Raw genomic sequence first — 23,148 nt, 5'->3', positions numbered from 1 at the left:
CTACCATAAAATAATAAGACACGGTATGACCTCTCATGCTCCCAAAGTGCTGTCTAATACACACAAAGTTTGCAGACTATCAAGGATCAAAACCTCTACCAATCTACAACTAATTACAAAACTCTAAGCATATATAAGTAAATATTTCTAAGCATAAATGACAATCAACAATACAAATCTAACATTTCCCCCCTTTTTGACCTTTATGCCTGAAAAGTTCCCAGGTATGAATACCTCATGTCTGACAGTTTCAATGCAAACATTTTTATACTCAGCATATGTCAAATCACCCTAAATTACTGTAAAAGTTACACAGTTTAATAAATGTATTAGCAGTTACCCCATTCATTGAGCTCATCTCATGGCAAACTGCATCTTACGAGCAAACAAAGAAATTGTTAATTTAATAGTAAAACTAAAAAAGTAACATTTTCAAAAAAATCTCAGCTTGGTGATGCTTCCTCCGGGTGTGCACATCACATGTCTCTCTGCAGAGTGGTTTAAGCTCTGCAGGGCGTCATGAATGTCTCTTCCAGTTGTTTCCATTACTGTCCATAGGACCAGAGTCCAAATGTATGTAGAATAGACATTCAAACATACTAGTTGGTTTTGTTGTTCGTCAACATGGGTCTCAGCTATTTCCAAAGCTGCAGACCTCTCAGCACTAGTTTTATGGCCTCTTACCAGCCCCCATCACCTGACTTCAGACCTTCGTCTTGTGAGGGGGATATTTATGACTCCTTAATTGTCCACGCTCTGCAGAAAAAGCTCTCTGTGGAAAGGGTGCTGGGTTCCGTCATCTTACTGCTGTTATGATCCCAGCAGCCTTCAGAGTGTCATCATATGCACAGTACAGTGGCACAGCGTTAGGTGATGTTCATAGGAAACTGCTGTTATCACCACCATAGCTTCTGGTTCCTGTGCTTTCACAGAATCATGATGTCATCCTCGAACTCCTTCTGCGCTGTCGATGGAGCTTGGCACGCTCCCCTCATCCCACGAGTTTCCATGTTCCAACGCTGCTGAAGGTTTAAGGCAGAGCACGTCGTACACCTTAGTTGTCTTCCTCAGCGTCAATATTGAATCTTTCATTTTATTTAAAATCTTGCTGTGGGAAGTCTCCTCTTGATTTCCTGGAAACTCAGTAGCACAGCTCTCTGTGTGATGTCTGCTGTGCTGAAGATGATCTCTGATCCTCCTGAAGCCTCTCTCCCATCTTGTGGACGATCCTCTCCTCTATTTTGCAGGCAGTTTCATGGTCCTTGCTGTGGCTCCAAGGTCTGATCTCATGATGGGCCCCAACCAGCTTGACCTTTGACCTCAACCACTGCCTGGCTGTCAGCTATGCCTGGAATGTTTCACGCTTCTCACTGGGCCTCTGAAGATTTCTCAGGAGATTACTGCTGCACCTGTATTCCCTTGCTAAGAAGAAAAACTTCTATTTGGAGAGCATGTCAACAATCATCAAACCACATTCTTTAGTTCAGTGAACTTCACTTATAGGCCATCAAAGCCTCATCTGAACATGGGTGCACCACTTGCATAGGTTTAATATTTGTAAATAAAACGGCTAATCACACAAATCACTGCAACAATAATAGTAAACATTGTTTAATGTTAATCCTTGCACTCCACCTCTTGACGCATGGACACACCCATGCGTCAACTCACCAAACCTGGAGTCCAGTCTTAAAGAAAAAGATTAGCTAGATCATATCCCAGGCAACATCAGGGCATCTCCTCCCCTGGAGCAGCACCACCCTGGACCTATAATCCTGCAATGAAAATGTTAGTGTGCTTTGCATATTAAGTTTGCTTAACACCTGGCTCTCCCAGGAGCCTGCATACACACCATCATGGCCTGGAAAACAAAATCTGGAAGTAAAATCAAACTTCATACCTGTAAACAATTGTATCATAAGAACAAGAAGCATTCAACATCAGCAAGACAAGTGTCATGTGCAGGTTTTCTCAAATCAGTAAACTACAATTATTTTCATAAGTCGCCTCAGACATGGATCATCCCATGTACTCAGGCAACATTAATGTAATCGGTGACTGCTCTTAAGCAAAGTCACTCCACTTATATATTACTATTATGGGTTCAAAAGTGGCCAGCAAATGAGCCCATAATAAACTATCCCATAAATACCGTAATCTCTTATTTGTTTTACCCATGTCACTTGTCCGCTTCAGCTGAATCTACTACAGCATTCTCAAAGAAACAAACATTAGCAAAACACATTGACTGCAGTCAGACAGAGGTCAGACACAGGTCAACAGGTTCCAGAGGTGCCATAAAAACACCATAAAGTCAACCCTAGCTGTGGAAAGAAGTAACACCAGTTCTCAACACAGGAAATTTCACACATGTTATTCACATTATCAAAGTAACCTTCACATTTTCCCATCAACACAATGCAACAGCATCACCACTCATAACCTGTAAACACAGTTTTCCTCACACATAAACCCAGAAATCCTGTAGTAGGAAAAAACATCAACCAGTTGTCCTGGTATAAATCGCATCATCAATTCACATGAAGAACTGGCATGCTGTAAGAAAAGAAAATGCAAATATTAGCGCTTGCGCAGGCGTATGCATACTTTGTCACAGTTATCTCTGTGAGCAACACAAGCCTATGAATAACACACCTGATAAATGCACAGACACAGAAAATGGCATTTAAAAGGTTAAATCATCATGCAACCTCGAGTGTTGCTGTCATCTTTCTGCTCCTGTAAAAGGAAACACATGGGTTCATCTGCACCTTTGTCAGGTGGGGGTTAGCTTCACACAATCATGTTCAGTCAGTCAGTCAGTTATTTTAAACTTCTTACTCATTCACTCAGTGGTTCCTTCTTTTGCTAATTGTGGAAATTATCATCGCATTCGTTTCCACGCTCAGCAAAACGACGTTATTTCAAAAAGAAAAATAATTTAGACTGGATTTCCTCGTTGAATCCTTTTTGGGGGGGACTCTCATTTCCTAATTGTCCCAAATAAGTGGCTTTCTCCTGAACCCATTTTAAATGTGGAGAAACTCACTTGCAACAATTTTCTTGACGACGTGTAACGCTTTTAATTCCCGACTTGCAGATCTGCTCAAAGAAAAGAAATTCACAAGCAAAAATCAGTGCTTGTTCAAAAATGAAAAATAAAAAATAACAGAGATTATCAAACCAAACTCTCAGTGCACTGTGAAAGTATCAAAATAAAAAGGCCTTGTTAAGTCATGACACAAGCTCCTCATCTCAGGAGGGTAAATCATACCATTAGCATGGTTTATCATACCATCATACTAATCGGCAGGCTCAACTTCACAACAAAAGAAAAATCATCAGCTAGATTCACTCCAAATCAACCATCAGCTGCACAACACACAACATAATCCTAATGTCTTATTAGCTATGAGTTTAATTACCAGGTCTGTGCTCTTCACTCATTTAGGCCACAGATCTATTTTATTCAATTTTCCTTTTCCCTTCATCATAAAACATGTGACATGCTGTCATGCACTTCACAAAACAGTCTGTTCTGACGTATTCAGAGTTGTGTATCTAAATACAGGATTCACTCGCACATCAAAGCAGGAAACTCAGTGTTTTAGAGTTTCCACTCAACACACAACAACTCCAACACATCTCATTCACTCGTGCTAGAATTCAGTCACCTTTCATTAATCTAAAACCGATCACTAATTTGCATATCAACTATTAACCCACTAAGTTGACAGGACGACAGAAAAGCATGTTCAAAATAGTATCACAAAAGACAATTTCCCTCATACAGTAAATTACATGTGCTGCCTCAATCAAGCAGGAAGCTTCTCCCAATTTACCATTTTAACAACTAAATTTATTGTCTGATCACTGGTTGGTCAAACCAGGATCTTTTTCCCACAAAAGTTAAACTGTTGTCCTGCAACCTGGAGGGTCAATTTTTTTTTTTTATTGGATAAATTCAGTATTTGAGAACAAGTGTCTGCTAAATTGACACTATTTTAACACTGATGAAAGATAACAAGCTAATTTTCATTGCATGTGTGTTTGTGTTATTAGGCAGGTCTAATGCAGGTCTGTGGAGCTGCATCTCCAGCAGAGCATGTTCTCTGCCTTTCCTACACACTTCTCTGCTATTTGATCATTTCTTAACTAATGTGCTATGAGTCTTCATGAGTCATTTTGTGTTTGGAATTGTTAGTAGGGTTAATGCATGTTCTGCTTGTGTGTGTGTGATTTTGTATATGTTTCTATTTTCGCAATGTTTCAGACTCCGTCTCAATTTTCCAACTTAAGCAGTCAGTTTTCTTTTCCCCAGGTTTGCTAACCCAAATTTTGATTTCCCACATTAAATAATTCCTATGTGTTCTCACCTAGTCTTCTCACTCTGTTGTCCTCTCCCACTTCAACAGTCCAACAGCCGGCAGTTCTCCTTCAGCTTTGTCCTGTGTCCCACTGTCTCTTCTTGCCATTTTACTCCACAGGTGGCAAATGTCAAACTCCAACTGTTCAGTTCTCCTCAAACGTTTTCTTCACATGCACAGTGAAGTCACAGCCACTCTCACTATTGTCCTCTGATGCGGTTGACTTCGTGCTAGTGGCTGAAGTGCTGCTGCTGCTTTCTTGGGCGACTTCTTAGCAGCTGCTGCCGGTTTCTTGGCTTTGGCTGCGGCGGGCTTCTTGGCTTTGCTCTCAGTAGCCTTGTTCATCTTGAAGGATCCGGAGGTCCTGGTGCCCTTGGTCTGCACCAGAGTGCCCTTCGCCACCAGACTCTTGATGGCGGTCTTGACACGGGCCTTGTTCTTGTCCACATCGTAGCCTCCGGCAGCCAGAGCCTTCTTGAGAGCGGCCACAGACAGGCCGTTGCGCTCCGTGGAAGCGGCCACGGCTTTCACAATCAGCTCGCCCACGCTGAGGCCGACCTTCTTGGGCTTGGAAGTCATCGTCTTCTTCTTCTTGGCCTGAACCTCGGCGCAGGGCGTGTTTATGATGGAGCCTTTCCCACCACAGCGCTGGCACGTTGAACGCATCATGAAGGGTCCATTTCTTTCATGTCGCTAGCCGCATGTGGCTTGCCCGAGTCACTCAGTCCTTTTTGAGCATTTCAACATGCTGCCGCCGCAGACCCTGGCCTCAGATCCAGCAAGTTTAGCGCGCTGATCTCCAAAAAAGTCCCGAAGGCCAGAAAGACGTCAAATAAGTGTCTCGTGCTGAGAACTCAAACAAAAACTCCTCTTCCCGCTGCCATCTTGCTCGCCCCTCCGTGAAATTCAACCAATCAGACAGGAAGATGGGTTTGCTTTCTTCTTCTGCTGCTGTTTATCCACATTGCTGCTGCTTTGCTGGGACTTTTTGTGCTCAGGACTTGCTGCTGTCTCTTTATCATGTTATTGCTTTGGAGCTGCATTCCTTATCTTCAGGGAGGAGTGAGCTCGCTTGTGAGGTTGAGAAACACATGGCACTGTAAATAAGTAAGCCAGAAACTTGGCCTGCATGTTTCCAATGATGTTAAACTATAACTTTCTTCCGACTGCTGCATGTGGAAAATTGATTCAAGTCTGCTTTTCACCTGAAAGTGACAAACTAAAACATGTTCATTATCATCATCACTGTTTAATCAACACACATCTCTCTCTCTCTCTGTCTGTGTTTGTGTGAACAATCCTTTCTTAAAAGCAGAAAATGAAATTATAGTTGTTTTTTTTGGTTGATCAACACAAAACCTTTTTCCTATGATTATTTTTTTCTACAATATAAATTCTCCCTCTTATTCACTCTTTTTTTAAATTTTTATTTACAATAGCTGGTGACCTGCAAAATCACCGCTGTCACTCACAATCAAAGGCAATTACTCTTGCACAGTGCACAAAAACACTGTGATGTCAGACACATTCACACTCACTTTGTCATCTGCAAAAATAAATCACATGGCTGATGATATGTGCCATGGTGATCCGTAAATATGATCACCAGTTTATTTAACTATTTTTCAACCCAACAAACAAATAATCAAAAACATGATGCTGATGTTATGAACACTCTACACACAAGTCAAGATGCAGGAAAACTGCTCATGGAAACGTTGCACACTCCAGTTATCACAGTTATCATAGCGCTGTTTCCCTCTCTTTGAGTAGTTCTCAGACAGCTCTCGATCTGATAATGTGTAGCCTGCTCATCAGCTCAGAAGAAAAAAAAAAAAAACTGCAACGCAACATCACACAGTAGTTGCTCTGCCCACAGTGGCAAAGTCTTACACTTTCATATTCAACACAGCTTCTCCATCATGTATTTTTAGATGTTTCATACAGGGTTGAGCATATTAGTTGTTTTCACAGATGTGCTCTACATCTCAACAATGGTTCATAATAAGACGACAGTCTTCCACACAGGTCAAGTGCCTCTATGCACTTCAGTAGTTTAAATATTTATCTATATCACTTCACCTCACATGTCATCGTACTGAATTTAAGCAACCACAAGCGTAATGTAGATGACTTTTAACAACTATCCACCTCAATTAAATCTATGGTCTGGCACACAGGCTGCTGTCGATCAGGGCAAGCTAAAGAATAAACATTGTGTCAGCAAGGGGTGGGGGGAAAGCCATTCACCAGAGCATATCTTAAGTGCTGCTGATGTGGGCTGGCCTTCTCCACAGCTCTCCAAGGCTGGTGTGTTTTCTGAAAACTTCTAACATTTGAATCTCTTCCATTTATAAGCCTGCGATTAACCGCACGGCTCAGGTCCGCGTGACCGCGCTCGCGTGAACCCGCGCAGCTGTGGAGCCGTCGCTCTCTCTTTTTTTTACATAAATACTTTGTGCTGCCAGGAGCAAAGTCCAGCACAAACGTCTGTCTCCCTCCGACTCACTCTTGGTTGCATAGAAACCCATGATAACAACAACAGTCGGTGTCACAGACCACATGTTCTGCTCCGCACACACAACAACAACAACAACGACGACGACAATGACAACAACACAAAATAGGCCTACTGTCCAGCACAATCTGGACCCCGCGGAACTTCTCAACACCCCACTGAGCGGTGGAGAACTCACTACAGTACCCCACACAGCGGTCTGTATTTCGCCCCACTAAGACGGCGAACCAAAAAAAGTTCGAACTGCGCAACTCTGCGACTTAATGCTTCTGTACAAAAAACCCCACTGAGCGGCCTTGTACATCGCCCCACTTAGACGGCGAATTTTAGCCCCACTGAGCGGCCACGGGCAACACCCCACTGAGCGGTGAAGACGTAATTATAGCTATAAACTCTTTTTTTTTTTTTCTTACTTGGAGTTGCTTATTGCGTGTAGCGTCAGTCCCGAATCCCATCAATCGCCATCCACCGAGGAGAAAAAAAAACAGACGGCTAATCCACCGGTCCGATGACGAATTCTCACGCCTCAGGACTTTGTTGCAGGACCTCTATAAGTCCTGGCTGACGTCAGTCTTTCGGTGTGTCTCTTTTCCCCTCGGTGAACGTCGACTCCAGGGATCCGGCTCTCGAAGGACCAATTAATGTTAGGTTTGTAGCATAAACCTATTCGCTGGAACGTTAAGGACAATCTGCTACGCAGCAAAAGCAAGACTCAAGGCACCAAAGTTCTCTGGTTACTCATGCATGAGGGAGACCTGGCTGGAGCCAAGCGTCGTTCCACCACTTGACCACTGTCAGACTCTCAGCCAGGTTTCCCCACAGCACTCCTTTTATTGTGGTTACATGAATATGCATAGGGTCATTAACATATAACATCTTACATAGGTATACATGTGAACAAAGAATACTGTGTGTGTGTGTGTGTGTGTGTGGGGACTGCTGATCAAAGGGTCAAACATCCTTGGTCAGGAAGAGGGTAGCCTCCCCCTCACCCTAGATGGTTCATCCTAGATAACACGGTGAGGAAGTCCTGCAGTTCATCTAAACAAAGAGCACTTAGACTAGAACAGACGCAACTACGTTAATCCTACCATAAAATAATAAGACACGGTATGACCTCTCATGCTCCCAAAGTGCTGTCTAATACACACAAAGTTTGCAGACTATCAAGGATCAAAACCTCTACCAATCTACAACTAATTACAAAACTCTAAGCATATATAAGTAAATATTTCTAAGCATAAATGACAATCAACAATACAAATCTAACACTGGTATTATCAGGCAATATAGTATGGCACCTGTGTATTAACTTATCAAGTTAATAATAATGACATGAACTAAACTATGTTTGGTTTTTATTTATTTAGCCTTTGCTCACATACATTTCTTTTAATTCTTGGCAGGTTTGAGGACCTCTGATCATATAGGCTTGCCTGGTGGCCAATCAGGCAACAGCCAGGCTCACTAAGGAGGGAGACATACAGTGAGACTGGGAGACGTTTTTTTTGAGCACACCAGCACTGCTTTACCCACCTCACGCCAACCTCAGCGTCATGTCTATCCCCAGCGGCAGCCCGGAAAGAGAGGGCTCTGGTGGGGCTCCCCCTCAGCTGGAGTGCCCTTCCTCCCCACCTGGCATGGATCCAGATCCCTCATCGAATGGCAGCCCTGTGCTCAGCCCAGACTCCTCTTCCCACGATGCAGTGCTGTCAGCACCTGCAGCCTCCCCAGCAGACTCCGAGAACTTGAGTCCTGATGAATTAGAGCTGCTAGCCAAACTGGAGGAGCAGAACAGGTAAGATCAGTAGTTGTCATTGTTGTGTTAAGCTTTTAAACTGAAAACACAGCAGTTTTTTAGCTTCAATGTGGCCCAGGATTTATTAACTATTTGACTTTTTTTTTTCTTGTATAGGAAGCCAGTCAAATCAAAGTCTTTGTAACAAACCTTGTAGCACCATATCAGACTAAAAAAAAAACAAACAACAACTGCGTGAGAGCTGCAAGTTTAATTGCAGTTTTCACAAGAAAATGAAAACTGCATGTTTAAGAACCCTGTTTATGTTTGATGCACTGATTGAGGCATGTGCAAAGTGTTATAGCAGCACAGCATTGTTATCAGAATGCAGTAGTCTCTTTTTGCAGAAAATCTTCCCCAAAAAATCTGCTTCTGCCTTGATTTAACACGGAGATGCCTGAAGAGATTCGCCTGTTCACAGGGAGATGAAGCTGAAAAGACACTAAAGCGTATTGCATGCCAGCAGTTATGACTTCACATTTGGCACACACCACTGAGCACAAGGACAACAGTGAGGATGAACTGCTGTTAGAGTCACCAGGCAAATCTAATAAAAACACTTAAAAAGATTGGCAACTTTGGCCCAAAATAAGCATTTTTTTTTCCTCTGCAGATTTACTCACTATTACATTGTCAATATCTGCCTCATCTCACCTGAAACTCTGAATGAATGTCTTGGTAATTGAAAAATTGGAAAATTACTATTATGTTCATGCCTGTGAGTGTATGTAAACTTCTTACCACAACTGTAGATACTGTGAAGGAACGAGCTGGTTAGGCATGAAGTCACAGAGCAGTTACAGAAAAAGTAGATTTTATTTTATCTAAAATTGCCAAGAAAACCCAACAAATTTTTACAAAAGTTAAAATATTTTTATGAATCCTTGAAAGAGATCAAATAAATAGCTAAACTCAAGTTGTGTTATATTGTTAGGGAAAATGTTCTAAAACACTTCTTCAGTAAAGACTCAGAGAAGAGAAACACACAGAAGTTCTTGCTAGCAAGGGCAGCCTCCACACTAAGAGACTCCAGTGAGAGAACTGCCCTGGTCTTTATTTATACTCTTGAGCGTATGTGTGTGTGTATGGTGTGTGTGTGGTGTGTGTGGTGTGTGTGTGTGTGTGTGTGTCACTGCTGATCAAAAGGGTCATATAACATACAAACACAAAAGGTACATCCTTGGTCATAAAGAGGGTAGTCTCCCCCACCCTAGATGGCACGGTGAGGAAGTCCAGCAGTTAAAGCACTTAGACTAAAACAGACATAGCTACGTTAAAACAATAAAACAAGGTGCGACCTCTCCCACGCTCCCAGGATGTGGGGGGTGAACCAAGCCTGCAGCCTGCTAGAGATCACACATCTTGTCACTACACAATTGATTATATGCCTCTAAGTATACATGGTTAAACATTTCCTAATACAAATAACTACAAACAGCATCCTACCATAAGCAAACTTATATCACTAAAAGATTATACTGACTACTAAATACAATTTTCCATTGACATATATAATCCCCTGTTCAGTGTTGGGAAGGTTACTAAAATGTATTCCACTACAGATTACAGAATACATGCCCCAAAATGTATTTTGTAACGTATTCCGTTACATTACTCAATGAGAGTAACATTCTGAATACTTTGGATTACTTAATAATATATTATCATGCTTTTTACAACTACATGACTGTACTATTGCTGTGTGATTTATTACTATTACTGAAGGCTACTCGCCATACCAACTAGATTTTTAAATCTTAATATAAAATGAGTAACAGTAGGGTGGACATTAGGTAAGGCTGCACTTTTTGCGGCGATCACAAACTATTCAGCACGTATATAAAACAGGTCCCATAGTAAAGGGACCTCTGGCTAATACGTCGGGTTGCGTGTCGGGCTGGTAACCGAAAACTAGTTTTACTTTCTTGCCTGGGTCAACTTTGCTAGCGAGAGGCAGAGAGAGGCGTTGAAAGGCTGCTCCAACAGAACTTATTGTTTCGGAGAAAAACACGAACACAGTGTACAGTCGAGTCTTAATAGCTTACTTACAACTGGGCTACACTGCCCATGAGGCTACATTCTTTAGGGCTATGCCTGTAACACTCTGCCTATTGCCTTCATATTAAATAATTTTTTGAACAATAATTTTTACAAATATTTTGTCACATCATTATGCGGGCCGCAAGTAGAGGTGACAAGGGCCGCGACATTGAAACACAGGCATTAGAGGCTCTTAATGCGTGTTTTGTTTGGGTTTCCACCAGCGTGGAATTACCAAAAATACAGAGGGGACAGCCTAACATATGAAACAGGAAAAGACTCCTGTGTAATCCCTTTTTTTTTTTTTCTTTTTTTTTTTTTTTTTTAAATTAACAAAGTAACCGTATTTGGAATACCACCCTTTAAAATGGTAACTGTAATGGAATACAGTTACTCATATTTTGTATTTTATATACGTATTCCATTACTCCCCAACACTGCCCGTGTTAATATTACAACTAACTGCTCAAACAGAACAGACCCAAAATCAGCTTAAACAAACCAAAGACTGACCCGACAAAGGAGAGATAAAAATACTGCCTCATCCGATCAAATGAGAGACACAAGAAGAACATACACTCTAACAAATGAATTCATTAGAAGGAAACAAACCCTATAGTTATAGTAACTATTGGTTACTTTATATTAACATAAATTAATTAGAACTAAAGTCAAGAGTCCAAGGAAATAGTCCTGCATTCCTGGGCATTCCAGGACGTCAGCAGCTAAACGGACTCCACGGCATACTAAGGTTAAACTGTGTACCACAAATAGAACCAAGGTATTTCAATAAATGCTAAACAATTACGAGAATGATGTGCGATATCAAAGATTGTGTTGTCAAGTTTGTGTTCGTGGAACTCAATTATGATGAGAGGTTCCCTGCAGCAAGGAGCCTTCATGGTGTTACGGCTTCTTTCTAGGATTGTTAAAGTTCACATATGGAACAGAAAGGAAACACACAAAGGTACATCTAGATAGAAATTCGCATTGAAATTACCATTTTTGACATCCAAGTGTAATGGAGTCAGGCATGATGGAAAGTAGGATTTATAGCAAATATAAAACTTTTCTGGTTTTCTGATTAATACAGCTGAATTGTGTAGCCTCTGTTAATAGTCACGATAGCGGGAGGGTCACATGAACCACCATGGGGTTCCCTCAAGACCAACTTTCTTTAGAGAATAAAATTTTATAATCAAAAAGGATTAAAATAAGATACTTTGCAATTTCTATGTTGTGTGTTACTTCAGGAAGCTCTGTGTTTCAGGATCTATTTTTCCAGGGATAAATTTGAACATTTATTTTCTTGGCTTCAGAGAAAATAATTGTTGTTGTTTTTTTAATTCAAGGTTGAGGTTTAATCTGTGTTAGGTAATGTTTAATCCCACACAACCAGGAGCACTAGCCTTTGCATTGGAATTTGTATTTATAAATGTGTTACCTTAAATAATCCACCACTGCAGAAGGAGTGTTTTCATTAGGCTGTATTTACTGCCATCAAGCTAAAATCCCAAGAAATCACATTGAGAAGAAGAACAACAGTAGCACATTTTCAGCTTCACAGCCAGTCCCAGCAGAATGGTCAGAGTGCTGGACGGAGGTGTAAAGTGACTTAAAAGAAACCGACATTTGAGGTCAAAGTGGACTGAACCTTGGAGTAAAGAGCTGCCCTTCTTAATCACATCACCTCTGCATTTTGCTGCCCTGCTGTACAGCAGACTCCACAAGGACTTAAAGGAAATCACTCGCCCCAGCCTATATTTGAGTTCGAGTTCTTCCAAATTCAAACTCATAGTTCAGGAGCATTTTAGCTTTAGCTTAGCATATAACCATTAAACGCCCTTCCCACCTAAATAAATGAATAAATAAACCAAGGGGAACATGCCTTGCAGCTGCTGGTGCCTCTCTAAATTTAGCATTTTTTGCAATGTCACATTCTGCCTCTCGCTCTCGCTTATCTTAGCTTAACTCTCCAGTGTGTAACATAAATAAGCTCTCCTGTGTGATCAGTCATAAATTCAGCTTCCTGTTCTCATAATCTGTGTCTTCACGCAGGTTGCTGGAGGCTGATTCCAAGTCCATGCGGTCAATGAGTGGCTCGCGACGCAACAGTGGCTCCTCGCTGGTCTCCAGCTCCTCGGCCTCCTCAAACCTGTCGCACCTGGAGGAAGACACGTGGATCTTATGGGGCCGCATCGTCAACGAATGGGAGGAGTGGAGACGCAAGAAGGACAAACTCCTGAAGGTGAGGGGAGAGTCTGGCACTTGAAGTGGAGAATGAAGTATTTGGAAGGCACATGTGGTTTTTTTCACTGAGAATGAGTCACTGAGTGCGATTCAAAATAAGAACACCAGTAAGGAAATTATGAGCCTCCTCATTTTATTTTTATAGTTGGCGGGTCACATTTCACAAGTCGATTTTCCAATTTGTTTCCTAATGTCTGACTCATATTCTAGTTTGCTTTGTTTTTTTTAAGTGGCTGGTTGGTCATTTATAGCTTTGCTCACAGACTATGACTGGTTTATTTCTATTCGTGAAGGCACAGTGGGTCTCCTTTTTCTAGCTGTCTGCAAGTGTGCTCAAAAATGTCTCGCAGTGTTACCCTCAAATTCAGCACAAACAAAAACACTATTGGTATGAAGCTGTCTTTTTTGTTTGTTTGTTTTTAATACAGTAAAATACCAATAATCCCCTCTATCTGCCCTCTGCCTCCCATCCCTCTCTTTGTGTCTCTGTGTCCTCCATCACAAAAAGACTAAACCCCCAGGGAAGACAAGACGGATGAGAGAGGACACAATAAAAATGAGTCAGGGGAACCTGGGAGCTCACACAAAAATCTATAAGCAGGCTATAAATGCTGAAAATAGAAAATAGCAATCCATCATAATTTACAACTGAGTGTGATTGCAAAACAATGCTAGATTGTCCTTGTAAATATAAATCTGTTAGCGTTTCATAATTGAGTTTGCATTGATGTCTTTTCTTCTGACGTGCTTTAATATCTGTAAAATGACATCTTTCAGTATATAAAGAGGCTGGGTATTAATAATGGATTGCATTTATATAGCGCTTTTTGGGGCCCTCAAAGCGCTTTACAATTCCACTATTCACTCACACACCGGTGGAGGCAAGCTACAGTTGTAGCCACAGCTGCCCTGGGGCAGACTGACAGAAGTGAGGCTGCCATATCGTGGCTCGGCCCCTCTGGCAATCAGCAGTAGGCAGTAGGTGAAGTGTCTTACCCAAGGACACAACAACCGAGACTGTCCGAGCCAGGGCTCGAATCGGCAACCTTCCGGTTACAAGACAAACTGCCAACTCTTTGAGCCACGACCGCCCTGTACTCTATTTTAATATAACTCGTTTCACTCTCTCTGTCTTCCAGGAGTTGATCAGAAAGGGCATTCCTCATCATTTCCGGGCCATCGTGTGGCAGCTTCTGGGCAACGCCACAGACATGCCGGTGAAGAACCAGTACTCTGAACTGCTGAAGATGTCCTCCCCCTGTGAGAAGCTAATCCGCAGAGATATCGCCCGCACCTACCCTGAGCACGAGTTCTTCAAAGGCCAGGACAGCCTCGGACAGGAGGTCCTCTTCAATGTCATGAAGGTGAGAACTGCAGCGTTTGATCACCTCAAGGTCTGAATTTATCAGGGGGAGGGGCTTTTTTGTGTTTTTGAAACATGGTTTATCATCTGTAAAAACGGACTTATTTACACTGTGAGCTTTGAAAAATGTGTATTGGTCACACTGGAGAAAAAATAAGACCAAACCAAAAATGGTTACAAGCACTAAGCGCTGATTTTGGTTGAGCCGCAGTCTTCAATCACTCTGTAGTGTCACTGTAGCACAACAGATGGATGAACAGTCAACTTTCTGGAATTTCCTTCACTTGCTTTCTTAAATGACACATCTACAAATAAATGTCTGGATAAGAACGACTAATATGGATATGTTGATTTAACAGTGGTGTGAAATTATTGTATTTAGCTATTGTATTAATTTTTTTTTTAAATTCCGACTTTATTTCAGAATGACAGGAAGTGCTGTGTAGTTTTAATGAAACCCTAACATGCAAAACTAAAAGCCATTTTTAAACCTTTAATCTTTCTGCAGCAAATGGAAGGATTTGATTGGCTGTGTCTTTTTGATCAGACTGGGTTTTACCTTCGTAATGTGATTTTTTTGTTCCTGGGGAGAAAAACAAATTGCAGAGACACACAAAAATGTGGAAATATGTTTACTATCATGGAGACAAGCTCGTTTCCTGTCTGCAAATCAGTCGAGCTCCCTTGTAGCTGAGCTGCTCAGGAAATGAAGGGACCTCTGTTGACTTGTTGGTCCTGTCGCTAGGTCTGATTGTCCTGTCACAAATAAAGATGTATTTTTCTAAACATACAGAACATAGTAACTGAAATCTGTTGTGTGTGTGCATCCTTTTTTTCCTTTTTTCAGGCGTACTCTCTGGTGGATCGAGAGGTGGGCTACTGCCAGGGCAGCGCATTCATTGTTGGATTGCTTCTAATGCAGGTAATTGTCAAACGGTGTGCTGCAGGAAACTGAACCATAAGAGAATATTTTTGCTTCAAGGCTCAGCACATTTTATCTGTAAACAATGTCTTTATTATAGCCACAGTTATTTATGTAGCAGGTCTTTGAAAAATTAAACTGCAGTTAATTTGTTTTTTGAGATGGTGTATAATACAGAGTCCAGCACAGTTTGATTTCTAACAATCTTCTCGCCTTCTCCCAGATGCCAGAGGAGGAGGCCTTTTGTGTTTTTGTTCGTCTGATGCAGGAGTATCGCCTGAGGGAGCTCTTCAAGCCCAGCATGGCAGAGCTCGGTCTCTGCATCTACCAGTTTGAATATCTGCTACAGGTAAAGAGGAAGCAGGAGCGTGCATCTAAAAAAACGATAAATGTTGCAGTGTGAACGCTCTCCACAAAGGGGCAGCAGATCTTTCTTTTCTTTTTTTGTTTTTTTAATCTCCAGCACATCACTTCCTTTTCAGGTATGTTCTCTTGGGTCTATTTTAGTTTTTTGAGATGTTAACTTTCTTTCCTGTTTTTGTTTTTTGTTAACATTTGCGATTTCAGGAGCAGCTTCCAGAGCTGAATGTCCATTTCCGGTCCCAGAGTTTCCACACTTCCATGTATGCCTCATCCTGGTTCCTCACGCTTTTTCTCACCTTTCTCCCTCTTCCTGTCGCCACACGCATCTTTGATATTTTCATGTATGAGGTAAGAAATATACAAAGCATACAAAATATCAAAAGATCGGTTATAACTGTGGATATGTTCCACCTTACTAATTGTGTTTTTATATATATATATATATATATATATATATATATAAAAAATACAATATCTGACCTCTCTGCAGGGCCTAGAGATTATCTTCCGTGTAGGCCTGGCAATCCTGCAGTACAACCAGACTGACCTCATTCAGCTGGACATGGAGGGCATGTCACAGGTACGCAGCTGTAGCTTTGCGGTGCCTTCTGCAGAAATTGTTTTGTGCACAGATTGAGCCATGAGTCAAAGGCTGAACGTCCCACTTTCCTTTTTCGCACGCAAGCTTCCTGAGCTACAAATCTAAAGTTATGATCTAATTTGATAAAAATAAGCTGCTCTCATTTACGTCCATTCAACGTGATTTTATCTGATTGTCTTCTATGAAATGGAACACTGACTTGCTGCTGAATTTTACACTATGTTTGTGTTTAAATTTTGTGTCCGTCAGGCAGCGTCCACAATCTGGATTTACAGCAATTCAGTAGAAAACGTGTAATTTTTTGTTGCTCACTAATAAAAACCTTTTAGATAGGTGAATTTGATCTGGATCTTAATTTCTTATCTTTGATCATTTCTTATCTTTATCTTCCTCACAAAACCTACGGAAAAAACATTAAGTTTGTACCTGTACATTTCCCAGTTTTTTGACTTGCACTGCAAACTTGAATTAATTTGAATACTGTATATGCTTCCAGTTCCTAGAAGTGCATATACATTTTTACGCATGCCAAGTGAGACTGTCATGTCATTAAATCAAAGTATATTAAAATATCTTAGTTTCTTTTTTTGTTTTTGTTTTTTTAAGCAGGAGCTCCTGGCTTGCCTCAAGGCCTTTTGTAAATCTGTGGCTGTTTTTTCTTTACTCATTAAAAAAAAAAAAACGAGTCTCTGCATCTTCATTAAATATGAATGACCATCTTTGTCATGTGCGTTTCTCCCTTGGGGTCTGCCAGCATTTCCAGAAGGTGATCCCCCACCAGTTTGACAGCTGCCCAGACAAGCTGATCCTCAGGGCCTACCAGGTCAAATACAACCCCAAGAGGATGAAGAAGTAAGAACGCTCGTTAGTCGGCTAACAAATAGTCAGACTTAAAGCTGGAGAGCCTTTATGTAGACCAGTGAGAGCTTTGTTTGTGTCTTACTAATGCTGAGGTTTCTACACTTAAGCGTGTGCATGGTTGTTGTTGTGCGTTTGTGCTGTTTAGGTAACTTCTGAAAGTTGTTTTTCTCCGCTGTACACCTCAGATCTTTGGCTTTTAAACATTATAGTTAAAAACAAGGAAGATTGAGGTAACATTACGTTTTCTTACTGTTGTATCTTTCTCCTCAGACTTGAGAAAGAATACACCACCATCAAGAACAAAGAAATGGAGGAGCAAATTGAAATTAAGGTGCTTATATCTTGTTTGTTTGTACTGCAATAAAATATTTGAAAAGTGAAGTGAAGCAAACATTTTCCACTTGTCTTCCTTCTCTCTGTGTTCAGAGGCTACGCACAGAAAACAGGCTGCTGAAGCAGAGGATCGAAACCTTGGAGAAGGTGAGATAGGCAGATGTGACTTCAGTTTATCTAAATGCTAATAAACATGAGAACATCACTGAAATAGAGAAATTGGATGAGGCTGAGCTAACACGCTTCACATTTTGATTCTAGTTAAATTCTGTGTGGTTCGGGGTTGAAATTTACAACTGACGAATATATTGTTATTGGTTTTCTTTCCTGTGTGTGTGTGTGTGTGTGTGTGTGTGTGTGCCCGCCTTTTGTGCTGTTTCAGCACGCTGCTTTTGTTCATATTTTCCTCTTCTGTGAAATTGTTTTCTGAATGATCTCACTGCTGCCTCTTTATTCCCTCACAAACATGTCTGTGTTTGGTATCTCAACTTTTTCTTACGTCCCTCCTTTTGGAATTCATCCTGGTTTTTCTTGTGTTTTATCCTTCCTGGTGACCCACTGCTTTTCACTCTCTTCATCTCTTTATTTTCATCCTCTTGTTCCTCTCCTTCGTTGCGCTGTAGGAGAGTGCTGCTCTTGCAGACAGACTGATACAGGTAGAGTACTGTAAACCACTTTCCCACTGACCTTGCTGTCCTTTGTCGTACTCACACTCTGCTCCTCTACCGTCCTGCATTGCTTCTCTCCCTCTCCTGTAACAGCATCCTGCCAAAAGTGCATGAAAGCTTTTTGTTTACATCGTATATTTGTCTCTAGCCCACAAGACAATCCTTTAATGCCTGAATGCATGTAGTATTTATCCATGATGGAGACTGATGACGTTGTACAATCCTGCATGAGGCATGTTGAAGTTCAGCTATTACTATCATTCATTTATATTTGAATACCTACAATTAAGGAAAATTTGAATGAAATGTACATTTATTTGCTTTCTTGCTAAACGCTCTAGAAGGTATAGATACGTGATTTGATATTGAATGTGTTTGATTTAATTTGTACAAAATTGTAGAAAAAAATACACCAGAAACTTGTTTTCTTCATGGTCATGCTTGAGATCTAATAATTGTTAAAAAACAGAGACTGAGTTTTAAGTTTTTTATTGCTTTCGGATACAGCCAGGTTAGCTTTCTGTCTGTGTTTCAATTCATCATGCTAAACTGAGCTAGTTGGTTGTTAGCTTTAGCTTTAAAGGACAGATGTAAGAGTGTGAGTGATATCCTCAGGTAGGCGATTTACAAGAAAGCAAATAAATCTCCTTACTAAAATGTTGACTCTCAGTATGACATGAAGCAAAGTTCTCTATAACCATTATATTGTTGTTTTGTCTGGAACCACCCTTTTCCCCCTGCATAGTCTGAATTTGAAAATTGCACTCCACTGACGATTTTAAATGTCATCCTATTTTGGTCACACTATTCCAGGGTCAGGTGACTAGGGCGCAGGAAGCAGAGGAGAACTATGTGATCAAGCGAGAGCTGGCGGTGGTGAGGCAGCAGTGCACCACAGCTAGCGAGAGCCTTGAGAAAGCACAGGACACCATCCGAGAGCTACAACAACAGAGGGTAAAAGAATGAATTAATAAATGAACCAAGATAGCAAGATGAACTGTTTCCCTCCTGCCTACAGTCTTTATTTTGTCCTATATTTAACTTACAGATAGGCTCTGTAAGCTGTGTATTTCCTGATAATGCTTTTACTGTTTGTCAGATTATTTGGACTCAAAATCAGGGCACAAATGTCGCAAACGTTTAAGTGATTTCACTAGAATGCAACACAATTTGATCAGATTTCAATGTCAGTATATCAAAAGGTTTACAACTTTGTCAAGTAACCGAATATATCAAAGTTCACTTTGTTGTCAAAGACACACACACACTCTAGTATGATTGTTAGTATGAGCCAGTCATAGACTGTATATGGAAAAAGGACAAAGCCACTATAGCATCATTTGTGAAGCGCCAAAGTTGCCCATCTGGCTGGCGCCATGTTGGCCAATTGTGGAAAAATTTGGATTGGGAATCTTCCTGGTGACTGATTTCTTAGTCAATTAAACATGGGGTAAAAAATCTGACTAACCGACTAGTCTAAAACCAAGAAACACTCAGATATTAAGTAAATTTGAGAACCGTTTAATGCCAAAAACTAATAACAAAGACTTTTTAAACACTTAATCAACTTCTTCAACAATGAATCATTCCACTTGACTAGATTAGTCATCTAGTCGACTAGTCGCACACATCCCTAATTTGGATGAGAGAGTGGTGCGCAAACTTGTCAGCTAACTCACGCAAGTTAAATAAAATATAAGTAAAATATATGTATAATTACAAATATACAATTGTTCCAGTACTAACACAGTGGGGAGGTTAAGCTCAGTGAATTAGCAGGAAGCGATTAGCTGAAGCTGGATTGGTACCCGTCAGTCAGTCTTTGCGGCGATGTTTTCAGTTTTCAAACTCAAACGTTGCAGCTTGGTATGAACAGACTGTCAGACTGACTCATAGTAATGGCTCGTTTAAGTTATCCCATGGTGGGAGTGATGTACTAATGCTATATTTTATACAAGCTTGTGGAAAACGGATTAAAAAAAAAACAATTGGGGCCGACTGCGCCTCTCAAATATGGTCAGACTGGTCAGACTAGCGTTGATTTGTTTCCGATATGTTCTTTATGCTGCTTTGATAACAAAGTAGTGAGTCACGCATTTGTATTTTCTCACAAACCTTCAAAGAAAATCGGTGATTAACCCGTGAGCTAACCCCGCAAAGGTGCAAAGCTCAGCACCCAAAAATGAAACCGTTCAAGTTCTGTTTTAGCAAGATGTTTACATACAGATGAGGCACAAAGACTTCTACAGTTTTCACACCATGGAGGTGAGGTGAGGTTTATGAGGTGAAATCTAGTTAGTCTAGCTCTGGAGGAGAGCCAAATAATGTGGAACCTATCACTGTCTAAAAAATACTGTTGGACGCCAGTGAAGCCAGTCTGACTGTTACGGGTGCCATTCAACAAGCTTTTAGTAATGGAAATATAGTTACTCCCAAAGGACAGAACAAAAAGAGATGTGAGCCCCAGCTAAAACAAACAAAGAGGAAGAAGACCATGAACCAATCACACAATGGGCCATCGAATACAGGCTTCTCACTCAAACTAGTCCTGGAAAACTAGAAGAACAGAAACCAAACTGAAAACAGTAGTTCCAGGAGCTCCCGACTCAACCTGTACAGAATAAACAAAGCTATGAAAGCAACAGATTGGTAAAGCTTGTGCTGATGGAGATCTGGTGGGATCCAAGACGCCAATGGCCGACCCTCCTGCTCCACTTTCTCCGGGTTTATATTCATGCAGCAAGCCATCAGCAGCCAACACTAACAATAAATCTGCAAAGAAAGAGGGCGCAGGTTAATCAGGGTGACAATAAAAAAACTGGACCAACAGGCTGAGGTCGCACGTAACACTGATGGCGGCTGTAAAGGTTGCACGTGTACATTTTACAGAGCAGCTGTTTGTTGTTTTGAGTTGTTGTACGTGTGATACACAGCCTGATTGAAAGTAATAGTGTGACTATGATTAAATGTTGAAACTTGTTTTGTTAATGTAGCATAGATTATTAAAACGTGGTTTCAGTTAAACACTGAAGGAAAAGCTAATCAAACTGTATTTGGTGCATAGTACTGTAAAGTTAAAAGAAGTGATCCTACATTATAGGATGACTGATTTTTGTTTTTAATTCATTCAAGTTCTGTGAGTCACATGATATTGGAATTATTATACAAATTAGAGTTGGGTGTAATTTAACATGTAATTCATGTATGAACTGTTTTTGCCTCCCAAAACAGTATAAATAACATATTTTAATATTATTTATTTATTTATTTTTACATATAATATTGTTCAAGGAAAAATATGAAAACTGACTTTCCAAACATTTTTATATGTACGAGAGACTCTGCTTCTCTACTGTGAATTTCTAGTAAATATGATGTTTAGTATAGTATTTAGTATTTAACGCCACATTGGGTTTAACAGAGAACACCCACGTTTGCTTTTCCACATGAGTAAATGTATGCATGTCAGTTTCTGTATGTTCCGCAACCGCTTTACTGACTTACTCAAAAAAAAAGAAAAGTTTTGTGGTCTTTGCCAGTGCTGTTAACCAAAGCTTTGCTCTTAATATTTATAGGTTCAACTCACACCTACCTGTGGGAAGGTGGTGTGAAGAGCAACAGCACGATGTGAAGGGAGCAGATGGTTCACTAAAATTATAATTTGCTTTGCTTTAAAAGAAAAACTCCAGTCACTGATTTTTCTCTAAATGATGTCATTGTTACGTGTGCGTCTATTCCAGCTCAGATTGCTGGTACCCATCACCCACCAGGGTTCACACACCTCCAGACACTCTCAATCTTCTTTGATAACCAAGACTGAGAAGCCAAAAATGACAAATCACGAATCTTGCAGTCACGCTATGTACTTGCCCGATTTCAAGCGTTTGTAATTTGCCTCATTGGAAAGTATTTTTCCACTCAGCTCTCTCTTTTTTTTTTTTTTTTTTCTTTGCTGCTTTCATATTCATAGCTTTGCAGTTTCCCCTTGATGTGGTGACATGTTAGTGTACAGTAGCATGCTGACATCACAGACAGCGGGACACAAGTGCACCTTCATGGCAGCTAAATTTAGGTTGTCGGCTGTTTTGAAGGTTGTACCCAGACATTTCTAGGCGTAGGTAACATATTTGGATTTTACTCCCTCACTAGTTGCAGTTGAGAATGGATGCTTTTGGTTTATTTTTTAGAAAAGTGTAAGTCTAACGCTGCTGCTGGGAATCACGTCCATTTATTCCCCCACAAATAGCTCGTTGATAGGTCATGTTTCCATCTCTCTGTGGAATTCCTTGTCTCCCGTTTCTTCCTTTTTCAGGAAACTAAATGTAAAAAAAAAGAAAGACAGATACATAACACTACCTTGAGTTTTCACCCCTTGCAAGATTGTGGTAATCTTAGCTGAACTGTTAAACTGGTCTGCAAATGAGAGTGAAATGGAAGCCAAGCTCTGTTCAAAAACCTAATTGTCTCATCAATAAATAAATATCAGTATACAAATACCAGGTAGAAAAGGCTGCTCAACTAAAACTAAAATAAATAAAAGTTGACCTACATTATATCTTTAACACTAGGATGTTTGTTTCAGTACACAGAGCAGTTTGTGAGCAATCTGCAGACCGAGCTGGAGCAGTCGAGGCTCCGCGAGGCCGAACTGCTTGGAGCTCTGAAGGAAATGCAAGACAAGGTGCTCGATCTGGAAAAGGTGAGCTCACAAACATGCCTTTTTTTTTTCTTTTTCTTTTTTTTGAAACTGTGTGAAAGAGAATAGTGTGAACAGCAAGCAGACAGAAGGCGTGTGATTCTGTGAATGTGGTAAAGTCTGTCTGACCGTTAACCAACCTGTCTAACGTTTAATCCAAACACTCAAACAAATGACAGACACGTTCCATTTCTCAAGCTTTCATTTTCACTTGATGAGGTGTTGGAACACAAACGCTCTGCTGCTTCCCGATGAAGATTTTACTGAAAATTAACTCAAAACTGGACAAACCTTTTGTTTGCTTATACAGCGTCTCAAAGATTGACAAACCTGCTGGTTTGTAGTCAGGAGGTAAACATGGTAATGTT

At 40.7% G+C, this 23,148-nt stretch overlaps 2 protein-coding genes across 5 annotated transcripts in view; one reads left to right on the top strand and one right to left on the bottom strand.

The window, feature by feature from the left end:
- Positions 1-23,148, top strand: part of evi5l (ecotropic viral integration site 5 like) — a 63,201-nt gene that overhangs the window by 26,155 nt on the left and 13,898 nt on the right. For 3 of the 4 annotated variants that reach the window (XM_082535881.1, XM_082535883.1, XM_082535882.1), the window contains 13 exons: positions 8,292-8,683; positions 12,782-12,971; positions 14,113-14,337; positions 15,184-15,258; positions 15,482-15,607; positions 15,826-15,969; positions 16,112-16,201; positions 16,977-17,074; positions 17,354-17,414; positions 17,510-17,563; positions 18,040-18,072; positions 18,898-19,038; positions 22,667-22,783. In XM_082535881.1, coding sequence (XP_082392007.1) covers positions 8,442-8,683; positions 12,782-12,971; positions 14,113-14,337; positions 15,184-15,258; positions 15,482-15,607; positions 15,826-15,969; positions 16,112-16,201; positions 16,977-17,074; positions 17,354-17,414; positions 17,510-17,563; positions 18,040-18,072; positions 18,898-19,038; positions 22,667-22,783 — 1,596 coding nt within the window. In that variant the 5' untranslated portion in view covers positions 8,292-8,441. The remainder of the gene's footprint in view (positions 1-8,291; positions 8,684-12,781; positions 12,972-14,112; positions 14,338-15,183; positions 15,259-15,481; positions 15,608-15,825; positions 15,970-16,111; positions 16,202-16,976; positions 17,075-17,353; positions 17,415-17,509; positions 17,564-18,039; positions 18,073-18,897; positions 19,039-22,666; positions 22,784-23,148) is intronic. The other variant, XM_082535884.1, reaches the window with a different exon arrangement.
- LOC309708131 (histone H1-like) lies at positions 4,109-5,476 on the bottom strand. Its single transcript, XM_082535911.1, has one exon. It carries the CDS (start codon positions 5,034-5,036, stop codon positions 4,536-4,538), a length of 501 nt encoding a protein of 166 aa, XP_082392037.1. The 5' UTR covers positions 5,037-5,476; the 3' UTR covers positions 4,109-4,535.

The sequence above is a fragment of the Aulonocara stuartgranti genome, assembly GCF_965226115.1.
Source record: "Aulonocara stuartgranti genome assembly, chromosome: 6".
NCBI classification, from domain to species: Eukaryota; Metazoa; Chordata; class Actinopteri; order Cichliformes; family Cichlidae; genus Aulonocara; species Aulonocara stuartgranti.
Note: the sequence above shows the minus strand (reverse complement) of the source record. Positions and strands in the feature narration are given on the sequence as shown.